The 15802-nt window shown below is 50.9% G+C and overlaps 6 protein-coding genes across 6 annotated transcripts; 2 read left to right on the top strand and 4 right to left on the bottom strand.

Annotated features, from left to right (window-relative positions):
- Window positions 1–380: 380 nt before the first annotated feature.
- K452DRAFT_305792 (uncharacterized protein) lies at window positions 381–1919 on the bottom strand (the record flags this gene model as incomplete). The annotated part of the gene is made up of 1 exon (XM_033542925.1): window positions 381–1919. The coding sequence occupies one exon, from the start codon at window positions 1917–1919 to the stop codon at window positions 381–383; it is 1539 nt and encodes a 512-aa protein (XP_033401562.1).
- Window positions 1920–4087: 2168 nt separating this feature from the next.
- Window positions 4088–5049, top strand: K452DRAFT_315994 (uncharacterized protein). The gene is made up of 3 exons (XM_033543914.1): window positions 4088–4515; window positions 4617–4714; window positions 4797–5049. Exons 1-3 carry the CDS (start codon window positions 4132–4134, stop codon window positions 4933–4935), a joined length of 621 nt encoding a protein of 206 aa, XP_033401561.1. The 5' UTR covers window positions 4088–4131; the 3' UTR covers window positions 4936–5049.
- A 21-nt stretch (window positions 5050–5070) lies between these two features.
- Window positions 5071–6068, bottom strand: K452DRAFT_284225 (uncharacterized protein). Its single transcript, XM_033539911.1, has one exon. The coding sequence runs from the start codon at window positions 6048–6050 to the stop codon at window positions 5250–5252; it is 801 nt and encodes a 266-aa protein (XP_033401560.1). The 5' UTR covers window positions 6051–6068; the 3' UTR covers window positions 5071–5249.
- Window positions 6069–6307: 239 nt separating this feature from the next.
- K452DRAFT_315992 (uncharacterized protein) lies at window positions 6308–7949 on the bottom strand (the record flags this gene model as incomplete). Its single annotated transcript, XM_033543913.1, has 2 exons — window positions 7577–7949; window positions 6308–7529 (listed from the first exon to the last, which is right to left on the bottom strand). The coding sequence occupies exons 1-2, from the start codon at window positions 7705–7707 to the stop codon at window positions 6308–6310; spliced, it is 1353 nt and encodes a 450-aa protein (XP_033401559.1). The 5' UTR covers window positions 7708–7949.
- A 1791-nt stretch (window positions 7950–9740) lies between these two features.
- On the bottom strand, window positions 9741–10906 carry K452DRAFT_305788 (uncharacterized protein; the record flags this gene model as incomplete). Its single annotated transcript, XM_033542924.1, has 3 exons — window positions 9741–10320; window positions 10464–10536; window positions 10591–10906. The coding sequence occupies 3 exons, from the start codon at window positions 10904–10906 to the stop codon at window positions 9741–9743; spliced, it is 969 nt and encodes a 322-aa protein (XP_033401558.1).
- A 3442-nt stretch (window positions 10907–14348) lies between these two features.
- Window positions 14349–15368, top strand: K452DRAFT_220771 (uncharacterized protein; the record flags this gene model as incomplete). Its single annotated transcript, XM_033536479.1, has 1 exon — window positions 14349–15368. The coding sequence occupies one exon, from the start codon at window positions 14349–14351 to the stop codon at window positions 15366–15368; it is 1020 nt and encodes a 339-aa protein (XP_033401557.1).
- Between the last annotated feature and the right edge of the window lie 434 nt (window positions 15369–15802).

Raw genomic sequence — 15802 nt, 5'->3', positions numbered from 1 at the left:
GCGACGAGGCCGTATCTAATAGATCGAGACGTTGGCTTTCCGCGGGCGACGAACAGGACGCTGCTGGATATTATAGCGGCGTATTGGCTTAGCTTTACTGTCACTATAATCCGAACACGCTGAGGGATACGCGCGCGCCGATTTGGCCGGCTTATGCGGGTGGTGAGGGTGGTGCTTTGGGGACGAATGTCTTGAGCGTAGGGGGGGACGACTCTGTAACTGTGGGGAGTGATCCGGATGATTCGCCGAAATGCGACTTCTTTGGCTCTCATGACAGCGTTGTCATGAATTAAGGGTGTTTGGACTATGGAAGCAGAGATGAAAAGTTCAGATAGGTAAAGAAACATTAAATACTCACTCGATTAACCTCCTTTCCTCACTTAATTCTCCACAGTAGCATAGTCCTCCGGCAACGTCAAATTCACAAAATACCGATCAATCACCTTAGCCGCCTCGCCTCCCAGAATATACGAGATATGCCCATCCCCCTCCCTCGTCAACAACACTGCGCTGGGCAACTGCTCCCGCAGCCCCTCGGCCCAGATATACGAGGTCGAGGGATCCCACTCCGAGTTCACCATCAGCAGCGGCGGCGCCTTCGCCGTCATACTCGCGTTTGCCAAATGCTGCGGATTGGTCACCGGCACCGGCCAGCCAAGGCATCCCGCCTGGTAGCTATACGACTGCGACATACCCCACGTATGTGGCGCAATCACCCTCCCCATAGCCTCTTTATACGCCAGATCCGCAAACTCGCGCGCCCCATGCTCCCAGTCCAGACAGCCCACCGCCAGGCTCGGAAACAGGACGCTGGTATTACTGTGCACAACCGGCGTAGAAAGCAACGACGCGTTCCCCGCTGCAGCCTGCGCCAGCGCGCCCGCGAGCCCGCCCCACCCCCCGAGCCCCAGCAACGGCGCCGCAGATTTGAAGCTCAGCCACCCTTGCGCATTCTGGCGGATCTCTTCGCCTGTGACGTCTGCGCGACAGGCATTTGAGACGGTGCATGCGGGCGCCGGGATCGGTTTCTTGTCGGCTGCAGCGGTGACATTGTCCCAGAGGTCAAGGACGTCGCGGTCGTAGAGGACGCAGTCTTCCTTAGTCGCGTTGGCGCACCAGACCGCGAAGCGCGTGAGCTCCGTCTCGTAGGTCCATGCTTCGGCGAAGAGGGTCGATGTCTCAGAGGTGCTGTGGTCGACGTTGCCGTCGAGTGCCATGGCGCGGATGTTTTCAGGGAAGAGCTCCGCGTACGCGGCAGCGATCTGGGTGCCGTACGAGAGGCCGAGGAAGTTGAGCTTTGCGCCGTTGTCGAGGGCCTGCCTCACGGCCTCGAGGTCGCGAGCCACGCTCGTCGTGTCCAAGTGCGCGAACAACGGGCCCGTAAGCTCGAAACAACTCTCCCCCAACGCCTTGTTGTGTGCAACCATCTTTTCAAATTCCGTCTCATTGGTCGGGAATAGCGTAACCCGCTCGTTCCATAATGTCGTATTGCAGCGCACCGGTGGATTGCTGGAGCCCACACCCCGCGGATCGAAACCCACAATGTCAAAACTATCACGCACGCCGGGCGTAAAGATACCAACATCAATCCCATCCAATTCGGCAGCAGCCTCTCGCGTAATGTCATCGGTCGCGACGCCGCCCGGCCCACCGGGGTTGAAGACGACGCTTCCGATGCGCTTCGCCGGGTCACGGGCGAGCAAGCGGTTGAGGCCGATTGTTATTTGGGGGCCGTGTGGGGTAGCCCAATCGAGCGGGACGGCGAGGCTGCCGCATTCGATGATGGTCGTATTGGAGGTGTTGAGTGAAGGCGAGCAGGGTGTCCATGTGATGGTGTGGTTCGTGTTGTTCTGTGGGGAGGCTGTGGGTGCGGCTGTGGTTAGGGCGGCGAGAAGCGCCCAGGCTGAGAGGCGCGCCATGATTTTGGATCTGGTAAGCAGATGAATGCCTTGGGACTGACGGGTAACCTTATGTCGCTACTGAGCAGCGACCAAAGGTGCGTCGTCCGTTGAGGGAGTCCGTCCGCGTCCGTTTCTTTATACCCCTCCCGACTCACATACCGCTTGACTTTCCCACAAAGCACATGCCGCGGGCGTGCGCGTCAATCAATAGATGAGAGTTTGGGTATGATGGAGGTGGTGGCTGGAAAGCGTATGTAGTAAGCCGCGGCGCACCAGCTCTTCCACAGCAGCTAGGCTTCCATTGGGAAGTCAGCCTGAGAGGCGTCCCGTCTCTCCTCGACTAGTCTCTCACCGGTCTGCGCCTACGTGTCGGGGTATATGTGCGCATTTTAGCTCCGCTGGTGCCGCTCTCCGCCGTCTGTCAAGTGTAGGTAAGTTCTGTTACGGTCAGCTAGTCGTTCATTCACCCCCGCCAACGGGACGTCTTGGCTGAAGGTGATGTCATCCGAACGCGAACCAGCCGTCTGGGTTCATGTCAATACATTGATCGATAGAGCGACGAGGGACGGCGAGGAATCGTGACATGACTAGGTCTGATGAAACGGATGGAGAATTGGATGAAGTCGGTGGAGGTGGAGACGCGACGAGAGGAACGAACGGACTGCAGGGCTGAGTGCGCGCGCGCATCGCTCCGCCCCGGCCCCGTGCCTGCCGCTCCGGACCAGGGCAGCTGCCCCATCATCATCCATCCTCCCTTGCTTCTGCAAAATGCATGCCATGTCCTGCGACTCTTGCACGTTACCCACGACTCAAAAGCTCAGAAACAACCTCCGATATGTCTACACGACCCTTCCTATGCCTAGGACCGTGTCGTAGAATGACGGAGCACGACTCCGTCCTCGAGCAAGAAACTCGCGTCGCACGCCGTCGCGTATGCAGACAGCCACTGCCAGCCACGAAAAAAGTGGGACACCATTCTGCTCTCCACAGCCGACCGACGACAAAATGCACTCAACCATTGCAAATGCCTCGTTGGGCGCGGAGCGTTGCTGTCAGCTTCTTCAACGACCTCGCCGCCTCGCCAAAGCGCCGTCCCAGTTTTTCCAATACCCGACCTGCGTCGCCGGGCACCGGGATAGGCGGATGCGTTCTCGTCAAAGCCTCAGGTTTAGGAAGGTATCAAGGCAGCCCACACCAACGCGTTCGCCAGCAGGACCAGCTCAATCTTGAAATTCCTCCGGCTACCTTATCTGGGTGCGACGAGGACAGCAGAGCACGGCGTTAGCTTCGCTGCTCTAACGATGCGATTTGGAATGAAGATCGTGCGAAACAGACTCTCAGTAACATTGGTGAAGAAAAGAAACGGGGGGTAGCATCGCTCGAGGCGCAAAGTCGATTTTAACTTGCGGATCCGAGGGAACGCCTATCCCTGCACATTCACCGGGTAAAGGCCCAGTGCTAAAAATAGAATCCTCCGTGGATGCTCATCCACTTGGACGGTGGTAAGTAGCCTTTGGACCTGTTCCTGCAGTGTTTACGGATGTATTTCCGCAATGGGTAAGGAGCACGAAAATGCCCGGCCCTTGGCTCCTTGCTGAACTAATCCGTACTGCCCGCAGCGGAAACTTGGACGAAAGTCCTGCTTGATTAAACATGCTTACTTCATAGCAACGTAAATGGCTTCTCTCCACTCATAATAAGCTGAGTAAGATCGTTGATAGGACGCCGCAGAGTCCCAACGGCAAAGCTTCCTCTTAAGCGTTTTCCCACATCCAACGACATCACTGTTCGCCGCAACCGAGAGGACAGCAAAGACCGTGCCTGCATTTCCCAACAGCAAGTCATTGCCTTTCCCTGCACGCTACCCAAGTGTCTAGGTAGGCAGCACCGAAAAGCTCCATCACTAGCGGCGAGGGCGTAATCCACATGCAAGTCACCCACCACACTGGCTCACCGGCCAGCCTCCTAGCGCCCGATTAGTGCATGACACGCTCGCATATGTACGGATCGACCCGAGCGGCTGCTGTCATACCACACACTTGCAGCGGCGAGACAACGAGTCCAGCTGCTTGTCTCTTGGCTGGGCTGATCGTGACTTTTCAGAACCAGTCGTGGGATTTGCAGCATCTAGTCTCGTATGGCCACACTCGTATTCCATCCATCCCGTTACATCAGGAATCACGCAACGGACGGCAGTTAAGTCTAGGCGCTAGAGCAGACACGCTCGTGCATGCGACGTTATCGCTGCAGAGCTGCTGCCGTGTTCAGGTATATAAAGCCAGGCGACCAGAGCAAAAACCCCAGAACCACCACACCGGACAAGCCAACAGCTTCGATCACTCAAACACTCCCTTCAAGAACAGTCTACGCAACGCCAACCATGCACGCCCCAACCCTCCTCCTCAGCACCCTCGCCCTCTTCACCACCAACGTGGCCGCCGCCGCTCAAGGCGTCGCATCCCTCAGCAGCATCGAGACGCACGCGCCCGCCAGCAATGAGGACTTTGAGCGCAGCGTCAGCTTCAACGTCAAGGACACCGACTCCGCGGACCCGGTCACCGCGTTCTGCGGCGCGAGCTGGGACGTGAGGGAGCAGGAGTTCCCCACTGAATATGTACGTAAAAGCCGCCGAGACTGACGGACTGCCGAGGATGCCAGCAAGAGCGCTGGCTTGGATGCATATAAGAGGCTTGCTGACCCCACTGAGCCGCGCAGACCCACTGCAACGCCACGTCGTGGGCGTGGTACGTGACGAGCTGGGGCGACGGGTTCGGGCTCGAGCTGCGGCACACGTACATTGACCGCGAGGCGCGGTGCGTACTTCCCACTCCCCCCTCTGTTTCACCATTTCCGCTCGCAACTTCCGCAAGACTAATTAGTTAATGCCTGTTACAGCAAGTTCCATGAACGGTTTGGAAGCCCCCAGGTCATGGGGCTGCAGAGCTGCTCGGAGGCGACGTCGCGCACCGGCGATTGCGTGTATTCGCCGTTATCGGTGCCGTTTTATCGCGAGATTACTGGCCCGACTTCTTAGGGGTGGTGGGGGAGGAGTTAATGTGGGGGTTGCAGGTGAGGGGGGGTTTGGTTTCTTCTTGTCGTACTTATTCTTTTATACTTGATAGAGCTAAATAATGGATCTTATGACTGGTTTGTAACTTGCTTTGTATAGTGATTGTGCTTGTGTCTGTATAGTCGCCTATATCTGATAATAAGCCACCCGGCCCTGGCGTCCTTCTGATTCAACTACCCATTAGCGAAAAGGCTCGTATTTAGCACGAAAATACCAATCACTGGACACCCAATCACCTACAAACAACTAGTCAAAGGCATTCTCGGGCTTGATAGATGCTACAACCCACAAAGAGCAGCACCAACCTCAGGATACCCACTTTCCTCTGCCCGCTCCCTCGCAATTCTCCCTTTCAAATCACGTGTTCCGACATCCGCGCCCTTCTTTAGCAAATACACAACCACGTCCGTTTTTCCCGCCGCAGCAGAAAAATGCAACGGCGCACCCGCCTCATCATCACCACTCCGCCACCACCGGGGCCTTGCCTCCTCCGCCGCAAACGCAACCTCATTGACATCAGCCCCTCCCTCCTCAAGCAGGACGCGAGCAACCTCCAACTCCCCCGCTCTCGCAGCCAAATGCAGCGCTCTTGACCCGCCGACCATTTCCCCATGCTTTAGCAGCAGCCGCAGAAGCGTGGCGTTCCCTGTGCAAGCAGCAGTCGTCAGATTGGGCATCCCGCCTCTCTCCCTCGCGGAGCGTGGATCCGCGCCCTGCTGCAGAAGGTACGCGATGATGTCGTTTGGTAGGTTGAGCGTGATCGCCGTGTCGATTACGCTGCCGAGATGCGCTTGGACGTGCGCGTTGGGGTCGAGGCCGGCGGAGAAGAGCGCTTGCAGTGTTGGTTTGGAGTGGCTGGAGAGGGCGCGTGAGAGGATTAGGTAGTCGATTTGCACGCCGTGCGAGAGGCAGTGCTGGAGGATGGGTGCTTGGCCGGCTGGTGCTGCGCAGTGTGCCATCTGTCGCAGAGTGGGAGGGTCGGTGCATGCGGAGCGCGCTGCGAGGGCGGCTTCGAGGGGGCCGGTTTGGCTGAGTTGTAGGACGTCGGTTTTGGTTGGGGGGTTGCGGGGTGAGGACATTTTGGGGGGATCTTGGTGGGTGGTTTGGTGAAGTTGTTCTTGGGTTTTGTGGAGGGTTGGGCGGAGATGGGGTTTTGTAGGCTGTACGTCTGCTGCCTGGGGTGGAGGGGTCCGAGCTTTAAGTGAACAAGTGGTGGTATCTACTGATATTAAGGCCAAAGGTTTTCATTGAATGCCGCGTCTGCCTTACAAAGGAGAAATATAACATGATCCCAATAAACAATCTCTCAAAGCCGTACTTTATGAAACGTCAGATCTTAATGCCTCCTAATAACCCTGAAGCCCAACGGAGATTCTACTTCATTGTACTTGTACTGCAGCTTTACATCCCCCAGCTCTTTATGCAGTGAATCCGCCGGCAACCGATAATCTGCAGCCACCCGCGCCAGCTCCGGGCATGAATCTCTTGTGGTCAACATGATGCTCGAGAACGACATGTTTGCGCTGTAACCGTTCTTGAACAGCGACCTCAACCCCACGCAGACGCACAAGAGTACAATGAAAGCACAACCACCGTATACAGAGACAAGAACAGTCCTGTTGTACGCGTAAACGTTCCTCGCTTCGAGTATGTGAACGACCGTGTCCGTTCTTTCGGTTAACAAGCTTGAGGACAAAAGACTCAGCGTAAAGTTATGCGACAGATCCTCGATGGTTTTTAGGACAGAGCCGTTCCGGCAATCATAAGGCGAGTTTTGAAGGCCGAAATTGTTGTTGTTGGTCATGGAGTTTGCTATTTCAGGACAAGCAAAGATGCCCGTTTTCGGCAAGAGGGTGTCGGCGCCGTAGAGATTTCCGTTAGCACCGTATCCGATTTCGGTGGTGAGAAGACCCATTAATGCCTCTGTTATAGACAAGGAAGCAATTTCGCCTGGTGCAAAGTCCGTGTAAATCGTATCTGTCCGTTTATTTAGGACATCAATATGGGTGAGGTTTGTGATTGTCAAAGTTTGAACACCATTGACCCAATTGAAGTTTGTGGTGTAAGACGTGTTCCAGGGCCTGCAAGTGATGTTTTGGCCGCTTTTGCCGTTCAGGTTGATGAAGAAATATTTTTGTGTTGACCCTCTACTCTCCGCCCCGGTGTAAACGGCCAACGAACGTAGCTTTCCCATTGCGGAGTTCCAGGCTGTTGTTAGTTCAGAAGAGTTGTCGTTGTTTGAATGAGAAGCAAGGGCAATGCTGAGGTTCTCGCACTTGAAGGACGGCGCGTGAAAGTCTAGCGTGTATGTTGCATTGGGAGAAGGTGGTGTGAGTTGCAAGATAGAGCCCGAGGAAGATGTCGCTGCCAACAGCCGGTTGACGTGCGGTGAAACAGAGCCAAACCGTCCCACTCCTGGCCAATCGGCCCAGAGATACGCTCTAGTTCCTGTGTCGTTAAGAATGTTGCTGGCCACGCTGGCAGTGATGTCCTTTGGCGTCATTCGAGATCGCACGGAGAGTGTACTGGGTGTGACCGTGGCGCTTAAAGGAATACACCTTGAAGACTTTAGAGAGGTTCTTCCAAGTGGAAATAGAGTCCTTACCACATTATCAGCGCAAGGACAAACAGTGTCTTTGCTTTGCGACATGCCTCCCAGTTGAAGAAAGACGTTGGATCGTAAGTCAAAGAGAACAGATTGTCAATGGCATGTAGTTTGATTGGTCTTTTCCGCATTGTAATCCATAGCCTTTGTGTGAATGTAGCTCCGACAGACGCAGCAAGGGCAGTTTTTGTCAGGAACGCAAGGCCGGTACCGATGCGGATTTCCCACTGTTGGCGAGTTTCGGAGGCAACAAAGGTTCCTTTGAGAGACTGGTAGTAGACATGATGTCCAATTGCGGAAGCAACTCCGCATAGAAACAACCCAATTATTAAAGTGGGTGCTCTCCAGTGGATGCTGCGCTGATCAACCTTCCTATTGACTCTTAGATGTGTTTACGTTACGAACGCGTGAACAGTGCGTACCCAGCAGCGCGGATGTTTAGCCCTTCGGCTCCAAAAGTTGACCCAGAGATTTCATTGCCCCGAGATGCCGCATAGCTGTCAGTAAGCTCGATCGATTCCCTGACATCAGTCTCAGGTTCAGGCTTGTTATGGGTGAGGTGATATCCTGTCGACGCCATTCTGTCGCCGAAGTGTTCTCGAAAAGAACATAAGCCGAAAAGCCAATGTTTACACGATAGGGGCTTTTCTATTATTTCAGCTGGATTTCGGCCCCCAAGAGGATGCAACGCTAGTCAGCTTTCGTTAACGGTAAACGCCGCTTCGTAGGCGGTAAGCGCCGGGCAACCAAGCAGATAAGTCGTGACTGCGGCGGTGAAACTTAGCGGAAAGGTACTAGATTGCCTAGCGCGCATGCAGAGTCCCAACCTTCATTTATCTCGTGCCTCCATTTCTCAGTACCTTCATCTCTTCGCACCTTGGCGCAACCGCATTATCGCTAGCTCGCTAACCTGCTCGCCCGCCCACCTGAAATCCTATATTTATCTTTTGTCATAAAGTACGTTGTCTAGTAACATGGTCCTCGTCTGCACTTTAGATACTCTTACTATTTATGGAAATACTTTTTAAACGATTTAAGTGCTTATTGCCATATTAAGGCCCGGTACTGTATGAAACATATCTAGGGTTAAGCATTGACAACAAATCTTTTCCCAGTAAGGCGCTAGGCTATGAGTAGCTAGTAGAGCTACTATTTGCCACTAAGACAGGCCCGGGCGTAGCTTCCCGCGGCTCGGCACGTTACCCGAAGGAACTAACTATAACTAACAGGAGACACGGCGTGCTTTATATAAAGCTACTAGTTAAAACGCTCTTTGTCAAATCCCTGCAGTTGTCTGAGAAATATAGAAAAGCTCTAAGCTATCATTCGATGGGTATTAGTTGGATGTGCGACGTGCGTTAAGTGTCCCGAACGCGGTCCTCTAAATATAAATGCTAAAGTAGGTATTTCGACATTATTCGGCAGAGTATTGCAAGGATTGCGCGAGCGTGACTGCCATGATGCTTGAGTAGGCGCGGAAAAGCAAGTTCATTCCGTCCTCAAGGCGCCGTACGTCCAATCATGTCACTGCTTACACGACACTGCATCAACCGCGATATTGGTTGCCTAGTACTATATTTAACAACTTTATTAGTCTCTAAAAAATATACAGTACCTATATTAAGTTGATTCAATCAACAAATTGGCAACATCACAGTCGAAAACCAACTTACAGTTGTTTTTAACCACGGAAACTTTAATTTTCTACCTTGTGAACGATTCTTAGTAACGTAGACATGTATATATATTTGGGTTAGGATAATAGTCGTAGGTAAAGCGCAAACACTATAAACGATATTTAATATCGACAGTACAGGTTGTTTTCGCACTGCTTTAGCTAACATAAGATTACTATGATGCTATCACTTTACGGAAGCCATTCGGTGCACTGCAAAATCTATACAGTATGAAGGTACGAAGAAAGAAGCTGAGAATGGTAACAGAGCCAATAGTCTTCATCAGTGCATAGTTGTTTCGTACGGGAACGTAACGTTAATTGTTAGTTTTTGATATCCTAGTTCTGCTTGTATAAGAAAAGTTCAGTCGAATCATCGTTCATGTTTGCAAGCCTTTCTACATCAACATCAACAACGGAACTTAACAACGGAACTTGATAAACTACTAACTGGCAAGGCTAACGATTCCACAGATCATCAATTAGTAGTCAGCCCAGATTTGTAACCCAGTAACCAGGATTGGCATCCCAGCCGTCGGTGGCCTCGTCTAGTCCAACATTCCTCCAATACCTCCATGTTCTGTAATCATTGCTATCGTGCCAAGATTCCACTATGCCGCCCCTTCTGAGGCCCAAAAACCACGACAGTGGAAGCTTGAACTCAAGATCCAAACGTTTTTCGCTGACTATATCGTCCACAATACCAAACCACGCAGCTTCTACTCCTACAGAAACGTTCATTCCATTAGGAAAAGGCTTAGTGTCGGCCGCTACTCTCAGTTTGCGCAGCCCGGGAAGAACCAATTCGCGCCACGACATCTCGTAGGCTGCAAGGGCAAGTGGGTCGCTAGGTCGAGGAGGTTCATCAATGTACCAGGATATAACCTCGAGAGATGTAATAGTCGAGAACCGGTGGGAGGGTATACCACGTGAAAGAAATGGCACATGATGGCTCCCCTCTTCCAGGTAACCTAAGGTCCTTTGTTGGTGGTCCCTGGGGCTAGTATAGATAGAGAACGGGACATTGAAAGTGTTGGTCTTATAGAGAATCGCAATGCTCTCGGAATACCTATTGAGGTTAGCGAGTTTGCTTATTTTACAGCCGGTTGATATAAAGTCATGGATAAGATGTCTACTATCATCACATCACAAACGCCCACCCGCTCGAAAAGAAGAGGTACAAAACGAGGCAAAGAAAGAAAAGGCTCTTACCCTTTGCGGCATGTAAGAAGCCACTTTGCGTTAACTTTACACGCGCTTGGGTCATGCGCAATGCCATCGACATCTTCGCAGGAAAGAAACGTGCCGCCCTTCAAGCAAGAGTCACGCCACCACATACCGTGCTTATCACAGCACGCACAGCTGATCCATCTCCATTCCACACGTCGGTCAGGACTCGCTTCGCCACTCCAACCAGCGTGGCGGAGACCTTTGGTCTTAGGCCTGTCATATGATAGCTCGATGTGCAAGGTGCGGTCTCCAAAAAGGAATCCGTAAATTTGCAAACGAATTTCCAAAGGCAACCGATTGAAAAACGGAGATTCACCCTGTGGGTGCATAGTCAAATTATTGTCATCCGACGGCGTGAGCGGACGCGGACGTGGCGATGGAAGTACGGGAGGATCCTCTGGACCAAGTATAAGAGGAGGCGACATTTTCGGTGATGGAGTTTGTCTTTCTTTCCAGTAAAGAGATTCGACATTTGCATGGTTGATGATATTGAGAAAATGGAGGGAAGATAGGGAGGTGGGGAAATGCAGATTAAATAAGGAGATCAACAGCTTCGGCCCGAAGCGATCCCATCAAGGGCTAACTAGGTAAGAGCTTATATGCGGAAGAACGATCGTACAGATATACAATTTGCCAAGTATGCCTCACTCACTTGGAACATTCGACTATGCCCAGAGGTTGAGCTTATTTTTTGCCCTAAACTTCTCGTTTCGGTCTGGACTCTGGAAGCACTTTGGAGAGTGCGAGGCGAGCCCAACCCTTCAGCACGGTCAGCGCTTGTAGCATGAAATGGGGTACTTCGCAAGCTTTTTCGTTTTTGGCAGGTAATGCCGTCTCGCACCTGATAGAGTCGGCGTATACGTCGGTGGTATCTGCAAATCATTGCCTTTTGCAGGTAGGAAATCTTAAAGGACTTGGGCTGGATGAGAGTTTCTGCACCCAATAGTCCGCATCGATTTTTACTCGTTGCGGAAAAGTCATTAAAATCTATCGTCTAAGGTTATCTGCGGAAAATACCCCCTGTTAAGTGTATACGAATTCATTGGTAGAGACCATGTGTGCATATGCGGCAGTCAGTGGAAGAGTCTTATGTGGGGCAAAAGGCCATGGCCCCCAAATAGTGGAGCCTCTCAGTCCATGACTCCCCATAAAAACCGCTTATTAACCTGCCAGCACTCTTCACAGTCTACAACAGTCGTAAATGCATCCACTATCGTGCGTGCTCTTTCAAGTCCAACTGGCGTGTGAGAAATGCAGGTAAGCAACAGTCACCATTCCACCCCACTCACTACACTCTTCTGGCTCATATGGATTTCGGATAATCCCTCCATTGCTTGGCCCTTGGACGCCTGGGAGTGAGTATTTAAGTACCGCCTCCATTCTTTGCTTTCCATAATCACCTCCTCATCATTCTCCTTGCTCATCATCCATTACCGAGCTCCAACAAGCACCAAAATCATGCAGATCAAGACTCTTGTCCTCGCTTTCTTTGTCAGCGCAGCGCTTAGCGCTCCAGCTCCTGCAAAAGACGCCAAGCAAGCAAACTGCCCGAATGGATGGACTTCCTGCGGAGTACGCTTACTCGAGCTACCCCCCTTGTGCTTTGCCTAAAAACTAACATGGCTGATAGAAATGCAACGGCACTTCATGCAAAGTCGGAGGCATAAACTACAGTTGCAAGCAGGGCACATCCGTAAGTAACAGGATATCTTTTCCTATAAAAATTACTAATAGAGCTTACTTTCCAGTGCGTCGGTAACGGTGGCGGGGATGGTGCCGCTTGCGGAGCAAGATATATTTGGGGACTTCCCGGCTCGAACAATGAGTGCCCTGTGACGGTGTAAGGGATTACCGAGTAGAGAAAAAGGAATATGTAGTCACCGATTAGCTCACTCTTCATACTACTTGTTTTTGACTATGCAATGGATTCCTCGTCCTTGCTTTTCTGTTACTTACAGTCTGCTGAAATAATGGACTAGCTCATTAGGTTTCTGCTTATCATCTAACCGGATTAATTGGACAAACGTCTCCGTCTTACAGAATCACTTAAACCTACCGCTCAAGTTATAGCATAAAAATGCGACAGAATTGTTTGCGAAGCTGATTGGATTCTGTAGAACGCAGAAGCCTACTAACTTGCCGCAAACTTTGTAAAACTTCTTTGTTTAACCATGTTTGTTTATCTCAAGTAAAGCTTTTATGTTTGAAATTGCGCTCTAGGTGTTTCCGTTTCGGTTTGTCACCAAAGAGCTTTTGTTTTTCCTGTTAGACAAACCAGGGAGCAAACAAGGAAGAGTAGGCCGGAATTCTTCTAGAATTCTTCCATGCCCTCTATATTATCATGCTCCGGAACTCACAGCTCTACACAACAGAACCAACATGAAATTCAGCATTAGAGCTACCAATTTGCCAGTCGGGGCACGTTTGACAGCTACTTACGAACATGTCGCACGTCTAAGGGACAGAAGGAATTATCAAAATGGCGCTCCTTTGCAAGGGCAAGGGCATGGTTCTGCGCTTGCGAACTTTGAGATGCAGATCGACGTCAATTCAGTTCACCCTCAGCCTACGTTAAATCGGCCTACGCCAACAAAATCTTCGCCGCTATCAGCGACACCGGATATCCGGTCCAAGGCTGGATCACGGCTTTTTGTTTCAAGAAACATCTCTGCTAGACAACGTGTTGCAGCTACCAGGAAACTCTTGGTCCGCTACAAATCCCCCATTGCCTCGGCTCTTTTGCGCTCGAATGAAAGGAATCATGTTTCTCCTGGGAATGTACAGCCGACAGGACAAAAGGTTTCACACGGAAACGTCGAGACTGGAAGAGCTTTAACGAAGGCAACTGCGATTACTGAAAAGCTCTCAGCAGCTAAAAGTATGGCCTTAGGAGAAGGGGTCCTAGAAAGGGCCGGCGCTACTACTAAATCGATCACTGAACAGACACCCGCGACAAAGGAAGTGTCAAACAATATTGCAGCTATGTCCCTGGCTGAGAAGACGCTGGAAACCAAGACTACGGTGATGCCTAAGAGAGATCTAGCAATAGTTAGTACTACATCGGACGACGAACAATCACCCACAGTGAAAAATACGGCATCAGCAAGTGATGCACCAAAAATCAACATGAATACAAGAACACTGAACATTACTGCCACGGGTCTTCCAGCGACGAGCCCAGCTGAACCGGAAAGTATATGCGCAACCAACAACGAAGCGCTAGGAAAGAACACCGAGGCAGACGTAGAGGAGCATAGTATGCCAACAGAAAATGCACTCACAACGGCAAAAAATCGAGGGGCCTTTGGAAAGAAACAAGCTGTATGCACGAAAAAGAAGCAAAAGCCCCCGCAAGAAACTATGTCAACTGATCCGAGGGACACTTCAACATCAGATACGAACTTGTGTACAGAGGAAAAGTTTACCTTGCCAGAAAAGGACGCTTCTGTCGTTAAGCACCAACCAATGAGTAAAGTCATGGCTACTGCGAAACCAACACCAACTGGGGAAGATAGTGTACCTGCAATGAAAGAAAATTCAAAGACTGGAGAAAAAGGCACAATTGCAAATGGGGCAAGCGCGCCCTCAGAAGAGACAACCACGCTTGCGAAAGAAGCTAGTGCACCCTACAAAGAGGACGTTAGGCTAGAAAAGGAGACCACAACCCTTACAGACTGCACGAAAACGCTCCCAAAGAAGGTCATACCTCCGGAAAAAGACAAACCAGCAGAAGACATGTCAGACCTATGTTTAATTGAAAAAGGAAAAAGTGCAACTGATGCCGAGGAAATATCAAATGCAATGGAAGAGTCAGCAGTACTTAATCGACAAGTACTAAGCCTAGACCTTTTAGCCTTGCAAAAGGTGATGGAAGGAAAAAAACCGTCGAAAAAGGTTTCTGATAATGGTATCAAAACTAAACATGCTGAGTTCGAGACCCTTGCCCTGAAGCCCCATGGCATTACGATTGAAGATGATCGGAAGCATGTAAATCCTTTCCAACATTTTGCCACTGACCCAGCGCCAACTACTGGAGTTATCTCGCATTACAAGAGCAAGAATGGATTGCAAGATACATCTTTGTGGTTGGAAGGAGATGACCAATTTACGGAAGATATCTTGCGAGAGTATAAGAGCATGAAGGAGTTCAAGCTTTGTGAGTCAGAGTACTCGTTATATGCTTTCGAAAATCTCCTGAAGAGAGAAATGCGTAGCCCTCACCTCCCCAATACCACCTCATGGTTGACGGAACGCATGGTTGAGTTCACTACCCGACCCGGAGATCATCACTGGGAGACACCCCCGGTAATCCATGAAAAGGTGGCACGCAAAGACTACGCATTCGACGTTCGACCTGACTGTTCATATTGGATTACTTTGCAAGCCTTCCATCCTAAGTATCGGAAGAGAATCGAGGAGCATGTCCTTGTTCGACACGGCCGCATTCTCTGGCCGTATTTCATCATTGAATTCAAAAAAGATAGCGAGTCCAATAGAAATGGTACCACTTTCAAGACAGCCAGGAACCAAATCGCTGCTGCCTCAGCAATCGGGCTCTACAATCGTTGGAAACTGAAGAAGAGAGCACTCGACGCCACTGGTCAACAATGGGGCCCAAAGACAGCACAGATGTTGCGACACTACGGCATTACTTTTGTTGGCTGCAACTACGACATTTGGTGTATTGAAGCAGATGTAGGTTCCTCCGGTACCTGGACGGGCTGTCGAATGTTCCGGCTCTACGAAGATAAATGTAGTACTGCCGAGGGCGTACATGGGTTTATTAATTGGGTGAACGAGATCCACAGTTGGGGCTTGACTGTGTATGGGCCTGATTGTGAAAAGGATGTCAAGGACTGCATTGACTCTGCGTCCGAGGCAGGGTGAGTTTTGTGTGGTTTGGCGGACACGGACAAATGGATAGGACAAGTGTCAATATTTTCCTTCCAGTTCAGCCAATATGTCTTTTTGCTTGCCGTCTTTTCAATTGTTCACTGCCCATTTTAGATTGTTTCTTAATTGCGATTTCCAGGACGACCACAGCAAGAGGCCCCACACTAGTAGGTTATGTCAAAGAGTTATCAGCAACGTGGCCCTAGTTCCCACAACAAACCCTCTCAAATATGGAACTGTTTAAAACCATAGTTGACAACATGTGTCTCTTTATGCTACCTAGAGTCCCCTCGAGCATGATTCAGCCAACGTTCACCACATCTCGCATGCCCACAACAAGATTTAGAAGAGGCTCCGAGTCCCAAGTGTTTGCTAAAAGAGTACTTTTGATGCATGCATTGAGTGCAGCAAGGACCACGGTCTGAAAT

This window comes from Aplosporella prunicola, assembly GCF_010093885.1.
Source record: "Aplosporella prunicola CBS 121167 unplaced genomic scaffold K452scaffold_4, whole genome shotgun sequence".
Taxonomy (NCBI): Eukaryota; Fungi; Ascomycota; class Dothideomycetes; order Botryosphaeriales; family Aplosporellaceae; genus Aplosporella; species Aplosporella prunicola.
The sequence above is the reverse complement of the archived record's forward strand: the minus strand, read 5'-3'. Positions and strand labels throughout refer to the sequence as shown.